The sequence below is a fragment of the Triturus cristatus genome, chromosome 6, assembly GCF_964204655.1.
Source record: "Triturus cristatus chromosome 6, aTriCri1.1, whole genome shotgun sequence".
NCBI classification, from domain to species: domain Eukaryota; kingdom Metazoa; phylum Chordata; class Amphibia; order Caudata; family Salamandridae; genus Triturus; species Triturus cristatus.
The window spans coordinates 268,710,113-268,727,882 of NC_140589.1; the positions used below are offsets into that span (position 1 = coordinate 268,710,113).

At 46.7% G+C, this 17,770-nt stretch overlaps 1 protein-coding gene across 1 annotated transcript in view; it reads left to right on the plus strand.

Moving 5' to 3' along the window:
- Positions 1-17,770, plus strand: part of WDR35 (WD repeat domain 35) — a 515,604-nt gene that overhangs the window by 310,028 nt on the left and 187,806 nt on the right. The window contains exon 22 of the mRNA XM_085610631.1: positions 14,986-15,118. Coding sequence (XP_085466757.1) covers positions 14,986-15,118 — 133 coding nt within the window. The remainder of the gene's footprint in view (positions 1-14,985; positions 15,119-17,770) is intronic.

Here is a 17,770-nt window from a genome sequence, read left to right on the forward strand (position 1 = left end):
GGAACACCGGAGGTCGGGGGTGAGGATCGCACCCCGGAGTCGCCGGAAGTCGACATCGAGGCCAGGCCGGCCGACGTCATCGGAGCCGAGAGCGCCATCGGACCGGAGCCGCCCGAAGTCGACATCGTGAAGAGACTGCCCGACGCCGTCGAATCGGAGGTCGAGATCGAACCGAGGCCACCGACATCGGACCGGAACCGCCTACCGGCGTCGTCAAAGAACTGACATTGTGCCGAGGCCGCCGAGACCGAACCGGAACCGCCTCACGGCGTCGACACGACTCCAGCGGCGTCGGAACATCAGAAAAAGGGCAGTAAGTGGAGTAGGGGGCGCCTAAGGCCCTGTGGAGACCTGAGAGACTGCTCTAAGGGGCTAGGGAGGTGCTGAAACCAACCTGACTGTGCCAGGGGTGAACTGGGACTAACCTAGAGAGGTGGTGTGGAGAGAGAAAGCCAGGGCATTGGTATTCCCCCCTTTGATCTACCTCAGTTTAGGCCTCAGCCTTGTCCCAGCCAGGGAGTAGCCCCCCCTCAAGCCTTCCACAACCCTACAAGCTGTGCCTGGGCCAAATCAGCCCTTAAGAATTGAAGTGTCATCTGATTATATGAGTGTTGCTGTATACTTTTAATTATTTATTGGGGGGTACTGTATTTATTGAGTTTTTACCTATTTATTGCTGCACTATATTTATAGGTCCACAGGACTTGTTGGTGTACAATATTTATTGGTACAGTATTTATTGCCTCAAAGTATTTAATTGTCTGTATATATTGCACTTGTATTTATGCCCTGTTATTTATGATCACCCCTATTTATTTCATCAAACAGCCAATATGTATTTGACCTGCACTAATTGAAATTTGTATATTGTGATTGACCTATTTATTTTTCCAATCAGCAACTAAGAGAAAAAGATAAAGAAAGAATATTTTCATAATTTTTACGGTGTAGAGTCGTTTTTGGAACGGATGCACGCATGGTTATTGTATGGGTATATTGTATGCTTAGCACTGCGCCTGTTTCCTGACCACTCGAGCCAAGCTACCACAGTGTGTTCGGGGAGTCCACCACCACCCTGCGGAGTGGGAGTGGGCTGTTTCCAACATAAATTGGTGTTCAGTGGTGGGATTGAGCTGTGCCTACGTATACTCAACAATAACTGTGGGTAGTCCATAGGCCTACACCGGGAGTTTTCTCAAAGCGGCCTTCCTAATTGTGGGTTTTTGTTTTTTCCAAATTTACTCTGGTAGTGGGAGGAGGGTTTATTAAAGGTACCCCCCTGCATAGTTACTGCACAAAAACCTGTCCTCTAACCTGAGTGGGCAAGATGGAGTTTGTACTAGAAAATCTAGAAACGTACACTGTGGCCCAACTCAGGGAGTTTTGCCAGCGGGAGGGGGTGTACTGCCCCCCAGGAGCAAAGAAGGGTGCACTCCAAACTAGCTTAAGGGCTTGGGGGGAGGCACGCCGAGAAAGCAAGGCTGAGGAGGAAGACAGGGATGGAGAGCCTGACCCCGAGGGGGCTGAGATGTACCAACCTGAGGTGGGGAACCTGTCAGCAGGGCCCAGAACCATTTCTAGGAAGGGCAGCAGTGCCTCTAGCGGTGGCTTGTCTGAAGTGGAGCTAACGGACCGGAGGGAGAAAAGACAGCTCACATGGGACTTAGCAAGGCTGGAGAAGGAGAAGGAGGAGCAGAGGATGGCCCATGAATTGCGACTGAAAGAAATAGATCTTCAGATCTTGAGAATCGGGGCACAACCTGTTCCTAATGGTGGCAGCCAAACCCAAGAGATCACCAGGGAATCCAAACCTTACCTGCCAAAGGACATAGTGGCTAGCTATGGAGTGGGCGACGATATCGCCAAGTGGCTAGCGGCCTATGAGGTCTCACTGAGGGCCCATGGGGTTCCGGAGAAGTACTGGGGAGGGGGATTGTATAAGTACATGCCTCCAGCTGGTAGGGATGCTTTATTGGCCCTCGAGGAGGATGAGCAGACCCACTACCCCACCATGAAACTGGCGCTCATCAGAAAGTTTGGACTAACACCTGAAAAGTACAGACAGAAGTTCAGGGGTAGTCACAAGCTGGGCACGCAGAATTGGGTGGACTTCCTGGACTATGCGAAGAAGGCAATGGAAGGTTGGATTCAGGGCAGTGAAGTGAGGAACTACGAGGAGTTGTTTGACCTAGTACTGAAGGAACACCTGCTCGAGAAATGTTTCCCTGAACTGCGGCAACACCTGGTGGATAGCAAGCTGACCAGTCCCCGGAAGCTTGCTGAGGAGGCGGACATTTGGGCTAGTACCCGGGTGTCCACAAGGGGGACTGGAGGGGATACTCAAAAGGCCGGACAGGGCGCCCCCCAGAAGAAAGAGGGAGGGGAAAAGAAAAAGGAGTTCTCCAAAGGCCCCCAAAATAACTTCCAAGGGAAGGGAACAGGATTCACCTCTAAGGCTAACCCACCCAGAAACCCTAATCCTGGCCAGAGTCAGCAGCCAAGGGTTGTCCATTGCTACGAGTGCGGTGGCGTTGGACACTATAAAGGAGATCCGAAGTGCCAGAAACGACCACCCCCTCCCACTGGAGGAAAGACCCCCGGAGTAGCTAGTGCAGTGCTCGGGGAGGAGATGCCCTTAACTAAGGGAAGGGAGTGGGCGGGTGTCACTTTAGTGTCCCTGGGAGAACGGGAGATGGTTCCTAAGATCCAGGTGCCCGCAAATACCGCAAAGTATGGGCAGTGGATCACCATCAACGGCCAAAGAGGGGAGGCTCTGAGAGACACAGGAGCCAGTATGACTATGGTGCGTAGTCAACTGGTGTCTCCAGAGCAGGTAATTCCCGATGTACTCCACCCAGCCGCGATGGCTGACGGCAGAACAGGTCACTATCCCGTGGCCGAGGTTCCCTTTGAATGGGGGGGGGTTGCAGGTTCACTTCGAGTTGCCGTAAGCCCTGCCGTGCCAGTCGATTGTCTGCTGGGGAATGACATGGAGCACAACGCTTGGAAGGAGGTGGAATACCGGACTCACACCGAGATGCTGGGTACACCTGACTGGGCCTGTGTTAGCACAAGGTCCGCGACTACCCGAAGAGGGAGTTCATTTCGGCTGGAGCCTGGAACAAAGGCCCAGCCAGCTGCCAGTCAAGGGAAGAACCGAGGACAGGAGGAGCCTGCCTCGGCGTCTCCACCCCGTAGGACGGATAGGCCACCGGAGGTGGTGGACCAGGAGTCTGCGGAGGGGGACGTTACCAACCTGGAGGACCTACCCATCCCGGCCGAGTGGCACGTGGAGGGAGGCCCGTCCAGGGAGGAGTTCTGCCAGGGCCAGAGGGAGTGCCCTACCCTTGAGGGGCTGAGGCGACAGGCCGAAGCCCAGGCAACAGGGAACGTTGAAGGGAACTACAGTGTTTACTGGGAGGATGGCCTCCTCTACAGTGAACCCAAGGCACCCCTACATGGATCGTCACGAGCCTTGGTAGTTCCTCAACGTTATCGAGCCTTCCTTCTGGAGTTGGCTCACGAGATACCATTGGCAGGACACCTGGGGCAAGACAAGACCTTCGCCCGTCTTGTCCCACACTTTTATTGGCCTCAGATGAAAGTGTCGTCCGATACCTACTGCCGGACATGTGTGTCTTGCCAAGCCAGTGGGAAAACAGGGGTGAAGCTGAAAGCTCCCCTGGAACCACTTCCTGTCGTTAGCACCCCCTTTGAAAGGGTGGGCATCGACATTGTGGGTCCGTTAGATCCGCCAACATCAGCTGGTCACAGGTTTATCCTGGTCCTGGTGGATCATGCCACACGGTACCCAGAGGCAATACCTCTGAGGACCATAACAGCACCTGTTGTGGCTAGGGCCCTGATGGGAATCTTTACCCGAGTGGGTTTTCCCAAGGAAGTTGTGTCCGACAGGGGGACCAACTTCATGTCAGCGTATATGCGGGCAATGTGGAAGGAGTGTGGAGTGACGTACCGGTTCACCACTCCTTACCACCCCCAGACCAATGGTCTGGTGGAGAGGTTTAACAAAACCTTGAAGGGCATGATCAGAAGTCTGCCTGAAAGCCTGCGGAGGAAATGGGACGTCCTCCTACCCTGTTTACTTTTTTCCTACAGGGAAGTGCCACAGAAGGGAGTGGGCTTCAGCCCCTTCGAGCTTCTGTATGGGCACCCTGTACGTGGACCTCTCAACCTGGTGAGAGACGGATGGGAAAGAACTCCCAGAAAGCTTCCCCAGGATGTGGTGAGCTACATGCTGGCCTTCCGGAGCCAAATGGCTAAGTTGTGGAAGCAAGCTTCTGACAACTTGGAAGCCAGCCAAGCAGTGATGAAGGCGTGGTATGACCACAATGCTCACCCGGTGGAGTTGGAGCCTGGCCAGAAGGTGTGGGTGATCGAACCAGGAGAGCTTAGTGCCCTCCAGGATCGCTGGTCAGGACCCTTTGAGGTGTTGGAGAGGAAGGGTAAGGCTACCTACTTGGTGGACCTGAAGACCCCTCGTCAGCCCCTGCGGGTGCTGCATGCCAACCGCCTCAAACCCCACCATGAGAGGCCCGAAGTCATCTTGATGATGGTGACTGACGGAGGAGAGGACGTGGAAAGCGAGCCTCTCCCTGATCTGTTTGCGTCTCAAGAGAAGGATGGGTCGGTGGAGGGAGTGATTCTCTCCCCATCTCTAACTCCTGAACAGCAGGAGGACTGTCGCCAGGTCCTGGGGCAGTACTCCTCGTTGTTCTCCCTTGTCCCGGGTAGGACTCACCGGTGCGTCCATGACGTGGACACAGGAGACAGCCCACCTGTGAAGTCCAAGATCTACCGGATGTCAGACAAGGTGAAGGCCAGCATTCATAGTGAAGTCACTAAGATGCTGGAGCTAGGAGTGATTGAACCTTCTAGCAGCCCCTGGTCTAGTCCGGTGGTGTTAGTACCGAAAGCTGCACCACCGGGTGCCCAACCAGAACTGAGGTTCTGTGTGGACTACCGGGGACTGAATTCAGTGACAAAAACTGATGCTCATCCGATCCCTAGGGCGGATGAATTGATTGACCGGCTGGGAGCTGCCCAATATCTAAGTACCTTTGACCTTACTTCAGGGTACTGGCAGATCTCGTTGACTGATGGAGCAAGGGAAAGGTCAGCCTTCTCCACGCCCAATGGCCACTACCAGTTCTGTGTGATGCCCTTTGGGCTCAAGAACGCACCTGCCACGTTTCAGCGCCTGGTAAACCAGATCCTCACCGGAATGGAGAGTTTCTCTGCTGCTTATCTGGATGACATAGCCGTCTTCAGTAACAGCTGGGAGGATCACTTGCGTCACCTGCAAGCTGTTCTCCAGGCCCTGAGACAAGCTGGATTAATGATCAAGGCCAGCAAGTGCCAGATCGGGCAGGGGTCGGTAGTGTACCTTGGACACTTGGTGGGTAGGGGAGCGGTGCAACCCCTCCAGGCGAAGATCGAGGCCATCATGGCCTGGGAACCCCCCAAGACACAGACTGAGGTCCGAGCATTTTTGGGCCTCACGGGATACTACCGCCGCTTCGTGAAGGGGTACGGTACCATCGTAGCCCCCCTCACGGAGCTCACGTCCAAGAAACAACCTCGACGGGTAGTCTGGACGGAGGCTTGTCAGCAAGCCTTTGAGAAATTGAAGAAAGCCATGTGCGAGGCCCCGGTCTTAAGGGCCCCAGACTTTTCCAAGAAGTTCATTGTCCAGACAGATGCATCAGAACATGGCATTGGGGCAGTGTTATCGCAACTCAACGAAGAGGGTCTGGATCAACCCGTGGTCTTCCTATCCAGGAGACTACTTCCCAGGGAACAGAAGTGGAGTGCAATAGAGCGTGAAGCCTTTGCAGTGGTATGGGCTCTGAAGAAGTTGCGGCCATACCTGTTTGGCTCGCACTTCCTGGTTCAGACCGACCACAGACCCCTTCGTTGGCTGATGCAAATGAAGGGGGAGAATCCCAAGTTGTTGAGGTGGTCTATTTCCCTACAGGGGATGGACTTTCAGGTGGAACATCGGCCTGGAGTGGACCACGCCAATGCAGACGGTCTCTCAAGGTATTTCCGCCTTAGTGATGAGAACTCCCAAGGGGTTGGGTAGCTCTCCCCACTTTCAGCTGGGGGGGACGCGTGTTAGACCTGTCAGCCCTTTGGGTGGTCCCTCCTCATCATTATTTATTTTGTCCCACTTTTGCCTCAACCCCTGTTTGAATTTTTCCTTTTTGGGAACCACCAGACTTTTTAGTGTTGCTGCAGATTCAGGGAGCCATTTTACCTACCCCTGAAACTTCTGTCTGAGGGCCTGAAGCACAAAATGGTGGCCACCTGTGACATCACCAGCATCCACTGGAACCTACCAGCACCTTCCAGAACATTCCAGAACCCTGTGACAGTTGGAGGCGGTTTAGAATGTTGGGAAGCTAAGACAGAGAGTTGGCAGTTGGAGCTGGCAGTTGGCACCTGACTGGTGAAGAGAGAGGAGCACAACAGTGAAGGAGGAAGGAGTGAAGCAGCAGGGGTGGAAACTTGTGCCTGGAGTGGGGTCCATAAACCCACCCTTGATACTTGTCCCTACTGATGGATCCCGGCCTGTAGCCCTGTGTGGGAAGAAGCCAGAAAAACTCATCCTAAGGACCTGGACAGCAGGAACAGGCCTTAGAACCAAGAAAACAGCAAGATTCTGACCTGAGAACTGGTTTCCCTGGAGTCCGGCGTCGAGTAGCCTGAAGATCTGGAGCCCGAGGTGGAGAAGCGGCGCTGACTGAAGTAGCAGACGTCGTACCCGGAGCCGCCTGAGGTCGTGAGAGGGCGCCGACGGAGGTCGTGAGGAATACCAGAGGTCGAGGAGGAAGTGAACCGAGGTCGAGCGAGCGGCGTCATCGGAGGAGTGAAGTCCGCCCTCCGGAGTCGTCGGAGACCGAGGTAGAGGAGCACCGGAGGTCGGGAGTGAGGATCGCACTCCGGAGTCGCCCGGAACCTGTGAGGAGGAACACCGGAGGTCGGGGGTGAGGATCGCACCCCGGAGTCGCCGGAAGTCGACATCGAGGCCAGGCCGGCCGACGTCATCGGAGCCGAGAGCGCCATCGGACCGGAGCCGCCCGAAGTCGACATCGTGAAGAGACTGCCCGACGCCGTCGAATCGGAGGTCGAGATCGAACCGAGGCCACCGACATCGGACCGGAACCGCCTACCGGCGTCGTCAAAGAACTGACATTGTGCCGAGGCCGCCGAGACCGAACCGGAACCGCCTCACGGCGTCGACACGACTCCAGCGGCGTCGGAACATCAGAAAAAGGGCAGTAAGTGGAGTAGGGGGCGCCTAAGGCCCTGTGGAGACCTGAGAGACTGCTCTAAGGGGCTAGGGAGGTGCTGAAACCAACCTGACTGTGCCAGGGGTGAACTGGGACTAACCTAGAGAGGTTGTGTGGAGAGAGAAAGCCAGGGCATTGGTATTCCCCCCTTTGATCTACCTCAGTTTAGGCCTCAGCCTTGTCCCAGCCAGGGAGTAGCCCCCCCTCAAGCCTTCCACAACCCTACAAGCTGTGCCTGGGCCAAATCAGCCCTTAAGAATTGAAGTGTCATCTGATTATATGAGTGTTGCTGTATACTTTTAATTATTTATTGGGGGGTACTGTATTTATTGAGTTTTTACCTATTTATTGCTGCACTATATTTATAGGTCCACAGGACTTGTTGGTGTACAATATTTATTGGTACAGTATTTATTGCCTCAAAGTATTTAATTGTCTGTATATATTGCACTTGTATTTATGCCCTGTTATTTATGATCACCCCTATTTATTTCATCAAACAGCCAATATGTATTTGACCTGCACTAATTGAAATTTGTATATTGTGATTGACCTATTTATTTTTCCAATCAGCAACTAAGAGAAAAAGATAAAGAAAGAATATTTTCATAATTTTTACGGTGTAGAGTCGTTTTTGGAACGGATGCACGCATGGTTATTGTATGGGTATATTGTATGCTTAGCACTGCGCCTGTTTCCTGACCACTCGAGCCAAGCTACCACAGTGTGTTCGGGGAGTCCACCACCACCCTGCGGAGTGGGAGTGGGCTGTTTCCAACACATAGAAAAATAAAAATATAGGTGATTCAAATCCAAAGTGATCACAAATACAGACTAGTAATTATATATATATATAAGTAAGTAATTCAAGTAAATTTAGCCATGAGAATCGATTTCACTTCTTTTTTGAAGGAGGCAGTAGAAGGGTTCAGTCTTGTTTCTGTGGGCAAAGCATTCCAGATCCTGGGAGCCATTCCTGAGAAGGTCTGGTTGTAAGTTTTCTTCTTGGAAAATCGTTGTGGTTTCAGTAGAAGATTCCTGGAGGATCTATTACCACAAGAGAGTACCAGTTTCTGATCTAGATAACTCAGAGTATTGTGATGTAAGACCTTGTGCATCATACATGCGATTGTCAGATGACTACTAGCCTCGAACGGTAGCCAGTAGAGGGTTGTAAGGTCTGGGGAGATGTGACAGTTTCTTTTTGAGCCTGTGATGAGAATAGCAGCTGAGTTGGTTGAGACTCTTAGAGGGGCCATCATTAATCTGGGGAGGCCGCATAGGGTGACAACCCCATATTCCACTCTTGGGATTACTAGGGCTTGAACTGCTTGTTTGAAGTCATTTGCTGGCAGGAAGGGTTTCAGTCTTCTCAGGATGTTCATGTGGAAATGGGCTCCTTTTGTAGAGGTGCTGATATGTTTCTGAATCTTTAGGTTTCTGTCCAGCGTCACTCCCAGCTATTTCGCTGAGTCGACAATGAGAGGTTGCCCTTTGAGTGCTGTTAGGTGCTTCATCCAGTCGAGGATGATGGATTATTGGTTGTTGGGGGGGGGGGGGCGATTAAGAGGAATTCAGTTTTGAGGGAGTTTAGTTTCAAATGGTTTTCGGCCAGCCATGTTTGAGTTTTTTGTAGCGTTGAGTTGAGAGATTTGATGTCCTCAAGTGAGTGGATCTTTTTGTAGAGTTGGGTTTCATCTGCGTACATGTGAAAGTGGACATTGGAGAGACTGAAGTTCAGTGAGTGGTTCCATGAAAAGGTTGAAAAGTGCGGTTGAAAGGGAAGAACCCTGCGGTACTCCTAACATGACTGGAACGGGGTTGGATAAGGACCTTGAATCTTTGAGATCTATTTTGGAGGAAAGAGGTGAACCAAGCAAGCACAGGTCCAGATAATCCCATTCTGTGTTTCAGGAGCTCTAGCAGGTTGTCGTGTTTGACGGTGTCAAATGCCGATGAAAGGTCAAGTAAGATTAGTAAACAGGCTTCGTTTTGGTCAAGGATTTTTTATGCGTCGTCTATTATGTGGGTCATGGCTGATTCTGTACTGTGACCTGCACGGAAACCTGATTGGTATTGGTTGAGCAGGTTGAATTGTTCAATGTGGTTGCTATGCTGTGTGTGAACACATTTTTCCAAGAGCTTGGCCAGAGTGGGGATGTTGGATATCGGGCGATAGTTATTTAAGTCAGATTGGTCTGCCGTTGGTTTCTTTAGGATAGGTGATAGCTGACCTGTTTTAAGGATTTCTAGGATGGTTCCTTAAAGGAGAGAGGTATTTATAATCTTGGTCCAAAGAGGTAGTGTAATGAATTCTTTTAAATAGTTTGCAGGAAGAGGGTCTGTGAAGTGGCTGGAGGGATTCAAAGCAGTTAGCGTTTTTAGTATAGTAACTTTACTGTAAGTGTTGAAGGAGGACCAGGATGCGTAGTTTTTAAGGTTGAATTTTGCGGAGAATTTGAATAGGGCACCTGTCGGGGACAGTGAGGTGTTCTTCTGCGTGTCAGTAAAGGATAAACGGTCATGGAGCAGGTTGGTTTTTATGGTTTCTGTCTTCATAATGAAAAAGGAAGTAAATTCCACACAATTGGGTAGGGTGTCGGGGATAGCCTTCGGGTGGGTGGGTACTCCTTTGGTTTGGGCTTTGATTAGTTCGACTAGCTTCTTGGGACGGTTCTTGGCTTGGTCTAGTTGATTACTGAAGAAGTCAGCTTTAGATCGTCTGATCTTTCTAAAGTAGGAGTTTCTCGTGGTTCTTAGTAGCTTGAGGTGGTCAGAGGATGGTGCAGATCTCCATCGTCGTTCAATTAATCTTAGTGATAGTCTGTCTTCATTTGGCCTACCATCATACCAGGATTTTGAGTCTTTTGTGGTGACTCTTTTCAATTGTAAAGGAGCTATTTTGTCTAATAACCTTTTCATGGAGTGGAAGTAATGGTTAGTCAGACCTTGTACATCGGCTAGGCCTTCAGGGGGAAGCAGGATGTCAAGATTAGAGGTTGAGAGTAGGTCGGAACCAATGTTTTTTAGATTCCTCTTCCAGATCCTAGTTCTTGTGGGTTGTGCAGAGAGTAGTTTAACTGATTCCATGACGTGGAATGTAATGATGTGATGGTCAGACCAGTAACAAGGGAGGATCGATTCAAGCTGAGTGGAGTCAACTTTGGAGATTACTAGGTCGAGGGTTGAGCCTTTATCAGGTGTGGGGCTGTTACAGATTTGGTTTAGGTTAAGATCTGAGAGGAAAGCTTTGAGGCTGTTGACCCCTGGGTCGTTCTGGTCATCCCAGTGGAGGTTGAAGTCACCGAGGAATATTAGAATATTTTGTTGACCGTCATTTGTAGCTAGAATAGCCATAAGGTATTCTATGAAGGTGAGGTTATCCCCTGGAGGGTGGTAGAATGTGTGTAGTGAACATATTGATATGTTATTACTAGAGATGTTTAAACAAAGGTTGTTTTTGTTTTCCATTGATTTTCCTGCCTTTATGCAAGTTGGTGCTATTTCTCGTTTCTCAATATTTACTTTGTAAAACTGGATTTCACCACGTTAAAATGTTTCTCTTCATTTTGTAAACATGCTTTGATTCTTATGTTCAGAATTCTATATATTCTTGTGCTTAGCATTGCTTTTTTAAAAGATAATGGAAAAATAAAAAATGTGATGAAAGGACTCTGTGAAGCACAGCTGTTATTAGCATATTCTGCATGGCTGATCCTAATAATGCTGTAATATGGCCACTGATTGCTTATCCCGAAGATGAAAACCTAGGATGCATTTACAAGATAGGTGCAGAAGCTGGGCATCATAGGATCCATGTGCCTTCCTTGAAATGTTTTTCTGAAGTGTTACCTTTGACTGCCACACAATCGTCTCTGTGAGTAGAAAGCTCTAGTGAAAGCGGAAAGTAAGTTAGATACATTTCTCCAACCTTGAAGAGTCGGGCCAAGTTTAAGTAGTTGCGCTGGATTTTCTGAAATGTAGAAGGCTGTATTAAGCTTCTCTCGTGAAATGACAAGAACGGCGGCAGCATATGGCGGTGGGTGCGGAAAAGATCCCACACGTCGCCAAGTTGTTGTAGACATACACACTGTAGGCAGGATTGATTTGAAGTAGGTTTATTCTGGTAAGTCGTACACCCACAACCGTAGCCGTCCAGCTGCCAGGAGTCCAACGCCAGGAGTGGCATTACTGGGGAAACCTCAACAGCTTAGCGGCAACACTCGAGAATGGTCAGAGAAAGCATTACAATAAGGCTGTGAGTCGCATGACACCACGCGACTCACAGAGTAAAACAATACAGTACAATCATTACAACACAACATTAGTGTAAAGGCCTGGGTGAATGTATCCAGTGTTTTTTCAGGAAATTGCTATCAGTCTTAACAGTCAGTTTTCTTTTTTTTATGTCCTAGAAATTAGTTGTTCCTGGATAGGGCTATGTGGTTCTTTAAGACTCATTACAGAGCCTTTGCATCTTTTGGATGTGTGTTCATCTGAAGTATATGCTGAGGTGAATAGTAAAGGAATACACTGTTGTTTATGACCTGTTGTCGAAGTGACTGAATTACATCTCACTTTTTGACCCCCTCAGCTCCCACTCCACTACCAAAGTAGCGTATATCTGACTCACAGCTACTTGAACCCCACAATAGGAAGAAATGAGAAACCATGGATCCTTCATAGGGTACAGGCCATACTTCTCTTCTCTAAACACCAGTTTTGCTTCTGTTTCACTTTTTATATTTTTAGTAGCGATATTGTAGGAGGCCATTCTCTGGTGTAAAGAACGGTTTGCTTTCAGTGTTTTTTAATTTGTTATACTAATTGCAACTGACTTTAGGCTTTTGGGTGACAGTTATTTCATTTCTGTCCTTAATCAGTTATTTGTGGCAGTGGGTGGTAAGAGAAAAGTGTTTTTTATACCTTCTCACCTTCATGAAACCTGCTTATATCTCGTAGCAAGACAGTAGCCTACTTCTCAAAGCTGTTGTCAGTGTACTGTTTAGCACAGACAGTGCCAAACATATGTACCCCTCCATTAGGATACTCTCAAGGTCCAACCCTTTGCAGTAATGCTAGCCAATTTCCATTTTATACCATCTGGGTACACGAGGAGTGCTTAGATTATTGGTGATTTTCCACTGATTATCAGTACTAGTTCTTGCATTCTGTACAAGAGAGAATACATTATTGGGTCTTCCTCAGGATGCCCACTTCTTGTCGTAGTTTAAGGGATTAATTCTGTCACTCTCCCTTGTATTGCTGAGTTTGAAGTCTTGGTTCTGGATGATGTCAATTAAAGCTCATTAGTGACATAAGAACAAATGCTCCCATATCAGTATACACATTAAATGGTGAGCGTTTGTTTGTGAACTTTAGGCAAATATAATTTATTTTGCATCTATAGTTTTTTTGGGTACATTTTTTTATTGAGTTATCAACATGGAGGTAAATTCAATCAACAGCAAACCAAAGTCGTAACATTCCCCTTCAAGTGTACATTAGCTTGTACCCTTTAAATTGTCATGTTTCTGAAAAGCATAGGCAAAGTACACAATGTAAATTGCTCTCAATGTATGAATGACAGGTATATTTTCATAAACATGTAAAACACGTTATTATTCATAGCACACATTTAACAACATGTTAGAAATATATACTATGCATACCATTTTCGGAATATTTGCATTAGATAAGTAGCAGTTGGCATTTTATCATAAGGGGTGTATGCACGTCTCCACATACATTTATGTAACCTAAGAGAGAGTTCTTTCATGGATTGCCTGTTATGCCAGAAAAAAATGATCACATATGAGACCTGGGTCATACCAAGCATTTTTTGGGGACTAGACCAGCAGTACCTGTTTTAGTAAACAATGAATTTCATATCAGCGGTTATATGCCTAGATAAAAGGGGTTATGACTGTGCTAATCACATTCTTCCCATTATCTTTGTGTTACAATTATACATTTTTGGGAAGGGGGTCTTAGAATGTTGTACTCTTTAGACACATTGTGCCCTAGCTTTCTTAGTTATGGAAATAGATTGGAAAGGTCTTGTTTAGTAAGACTGCCCAACTGGGAGGCTACTACCTTCAACTTCAAGAATTTATTACCTTCCAGACTGCCCATGCCAACTTGTCTCTGCAAACTGGCACAGGACAGGGGTGACTCTTTGGATTCCCTTTTCTTCCATATGAATGTTTATCCTTAAATTCGAATTTTTTACTATTCTGCAAAGATGCCATATTAGAATTCTTTATGCTTGTTGATAGTTTTACTCTGTAATGGGGTTCGACATTAGCTGTGTCTAATGTGGATCTTTGTTGGCAGTGGAGCAACCAATTAGCATTTGGTAAGTATTGATGTGATTGACATTGGTGAGTGTTCTATGGCCAACCAGTAATAAGAATCTGATACACCGGACTGAGATGCAAAGGGAGCCAAGGTGGATATTGAAGGCAGTGTGTTAAGTCACACATTTTGCTAAATTGGCTCATCCCAAGTTCTTATGCTATCTCAGTTGTTTCAATAAGATTCTTGCCTTTTTTGCATTTCCATAATAAATTAAAAAGTTATGCAGTTCAGCTTACCACTCCGCTCACAGCAGTATTTAGGAATGTCTGCGTTGGGGTCTAGATATTGAATAAATATATATATATATATATATATATATATATATATATATGTATGTATGTATATATATATATATTTCCCTCTTGTCTTTAATCAACATGATGATTGGCTACATTCTTTTTTATATCAGGTGAGATGAATGACAACTTGGTCTTCCTTGACACTAATTTTGAAGACATATTTCCTTCTATGACTTATCTAGCAGACAAAAAATTAAACTACATTACTTTAACTGAAAGCAAACCATCACTCCTTTCGCAAATTGCTTTGCATATACCCTTTCAGTTGAGTATTCTGTACCTTAGTGGACCATTATCAGGAATAAACTATTTGAACCAGTATCTTGATTGGGCGGATAAAACAGTGAGTCTGTTTAAGCACTTTTCCTGCAAAGCTCTTTTCAGCAGCATTTTTTTTTTCTTTGACGTGGGTGGTTTTGTGTTTGCTCCTGATGGCTTGTGATGTGTGTGGGATGCTTGTGAAAGCTTAATAAAGGTATGGGTGGGTCTGTTCCTGCCATCAGTTTGAGGTAAAATATGATTTTTAAAAAAATTACAGGTTAATGGATTCTAATCCTTGACTAAATAATAAAGAATGTGGTATTTCATCGACAATCCAAAATATTCTGTGTGGGAGAAGGAAAACGTAGTCCTTTTCATGCCACCATCAAGGTTTTCTTAAAGTGTGCTCTGCCTTGTTCTCATAGCGATTACTGTAACTCTTCATGAAATGGTTCATTAATTGAGTTGCATTCATAAAGCCATTTTGTCTAGTGAATCTTTTACCATCTTCAGTTACTACTATTTTGATGCAGACAAAAATCGATCTTTTGAAAGCTCCTTCATATGAGTGGTTAAAATACACATTAGGTTTTTAAATATCCTCTAATAAGGTAAACAAATATACTCTTAAGTAACATTCACAGTTAATAGCATGTTTGCAAAACAGTTTTGCTGCAATTATAGTATTTTAAAACCTCCAACTTGCCTTTTTAAGATAGTTCACTTTAAAAATCTGCTTTTGTTATTAGGGTAAATGCTGTGCAGTATTATGTGCAAGGAAGAAACCAAGAACGTTTGGCTGAATGTTACTATATGTTAGAAGACTATGATGGACTAGAAAACTTGGCCAACACCCTTCCTGAAAACCACAAGTTGCTTCCAGTGAGTATAAATGATGAATGAAAATTATAAAAAACAATAGTATGTTTTGACATGTGAAGGTATTGCAGAACTAAGTGGAAAATGGGCAGTGGGAGGGTCAGTGAAAAGGGGTTTGCAACGAAAAGGAAGCAGTGCAGGTCAGGGTCAGGCAAAACGAGATAGATAGGTGTGGCGCAGCGGCCAGGTCGGCTGACTCCAGTGCACGGTCCTCACAGTTCAGTCCCCAGCGGCAGCTCAGCCCAGCACCATGTGACTCTAGGCAATAGCTTGCTTAATCTTCCCGACGGTCCCCAGCGCCTTGAGACCGTTAGGGGTGATTAGTTTGCGCTTTACAAATACCGGGTTATTATTACTATACAGAGATACAGAAAGAAAATAGGACAGTTCAAAAGGGCAGGAAGATGGCTGTCTATGAAACGTGGTGGGCAGAGAGACAGCAAGTCAGTATGTTGCATTAACCATCAAAGCACAATGGATTTGGTGAAACAGAAAATGGTTTGGTGGCAATTAATAAGTCCATTTTGAAAGGTCAGCCCAGTTGAGATTCATGAGATGCCCGAGAATGGAAACTATTAGCTAGCATGGTCAGAGCTATCTGATTTGATTATAAGAGCTGACAAGTTGATGGTTCCTATTGGCTTCAGATGGAAGTTGCAAGAACTTTTGCAAGAAGGGCACGGTATCACATCTGCAATGAAAAGTAGGACAAGAGCCAATTTCTGGTGGCTGGATAGGGGTAAAAATTATGGGAGGTTTGTGAGGAATTGTGTAGCATGTAACAGTTCTGGAAAATCACAAGTAGTGATGGCATCGCCCATTGTGTGGAGTATTTATCCACACAGGCTTTTGCAGAAGCTTGAACATAATGGGTGGACATAACTTGTCCCTATAATTGTCCTGCATTGCGAGGCATGTATGCTTTAATGATAGTTGGCTATTTTTCAAAATGGCCAGAAGTCAAACTAGTGAGAGACATGAGGTCAGTGGACGTGATAGAGTTTTTAGTGGGAATTCTTGCAAGATAAAGTTGTCCGGAAGAGTTCGTAACGGACAATCATCCATAGTTTGTTTCAATGAGTGAATATTTGAGTGTTCATGGTATTCCACATCATTATATGCACAGCTTTATATCACCCACGAGACAATGACTTGGTCGAACCATTCAGTTATCTACTTAATGATAGTTCGCTGGTGGTATGTAGTAATTTGAATGGGAAGGAAGAGATAAAGAACATATTGTGTAATACACCGCACTTCATGATAAGAAAGTCGCCTTTTTGCTTTCTTAGGGATGTGTAACCTGTTCAAAAGTTTATCCACCATGTATGGACCGAACTAGTGTGAGACAGGTCAGTCAGGGAAGGATAAGGAGCAGAGTGCTTGTGAGACTAAAGAAGTATCGAGGGAAGCATTTAAAAAGAGACAAAACCTGGCTCTTTCAAAGTGGAAGATTGGGTATGAATAAAACAGGAGGCATCCAAGAAGGAAAAATGTGAGTAGTTAATTTTAGCTGATGGTTGTAGGTGGGGTCGACCTGCACTCATTTTTGGAGACCGACACTTATTTTTCATCATCAGACTTTGACCCTTAAACAAGAGACTGAAAAATAAACAAGCAGGCAAGTGGGAGGGAGAGAAAGAAGGAAAACCTATGATAAAGAGAGAAAGCAGGAAGCTGCAAAAGTGAGCAGAAGGGGCAGGGAGTTTCTAGTGGTGGGTGAAAGAAGAATGAAGTGGAACGAGACTACACAGCTTTGGTGTTAGCTAGCAGATGTTCAATAGGGCCAGTCACGGGTTTCTCAGCTAATCATTGGGCCTTGGCACTTTTTCTTTGTAAGCACTGAAACTAAGATGGAGAATGGAAATCAAAGAGTTGGGAAGTAGAAAAAAACAAGAAATCCCAAAAGATTTAGGGATTTTGTCTGATACATACACATGTATTTATTCGTTGATTGGAGATGGTCTTCAATGGTGACCTAACCATTGTGCTCTAGGACTCTAGTTCTGAATTTCGTTACAGGACCGAAGAGTAGCTTCTGATGGATACACCTGCCAGTGGATTCCTCACCTTGTGAATATCCCCTGCGCCAGCAACATTCGGAAACTTTTGTAGCACTCTACGCCGATGAGGTCGAAGACGACGTCACAGAGACACGCCTCCACTCGCGACTCCGCTGACGTCACCGGATCCATAAGAAGACCTCGTCGGCGTGATGACGTCAGTTCCCTTTTTTCCGCGCCGTCGACGCTAACGGTTTTCGGGGACTCTCTCTGTAGCTTTAGCTGGATACTTTGTTTTCCTGCTGGTATCTCTCTTTCTTCTTGTCTGCAGCTGAAGATGTCGACTAAGAAGTCCAGGTTTAAGCCTTTGTAAGCACATGTTGATTACGGATCTGCACGAGGACTGTGTCTGGTGCCTTTCATCGGATCATGATGTCGAAGGATGTTCTTGCTGCCTCAAGATGAGCACAAAGGCTCTGAAGTAAAGGGAGGCCAAGTTATTCATTGCCAGGATGAAAAAAGGAGCAAAGAGGTTGAAGAAGATCTAGGTCGGCGTCGAAGTCGACGTCGGGCCCTGCTTCCAAGTCCAAGAAACCCAAGAAAAAGAAGAGGCATGGATCTCAACATCGCTCGGACAGGGATGCGGCTTCGA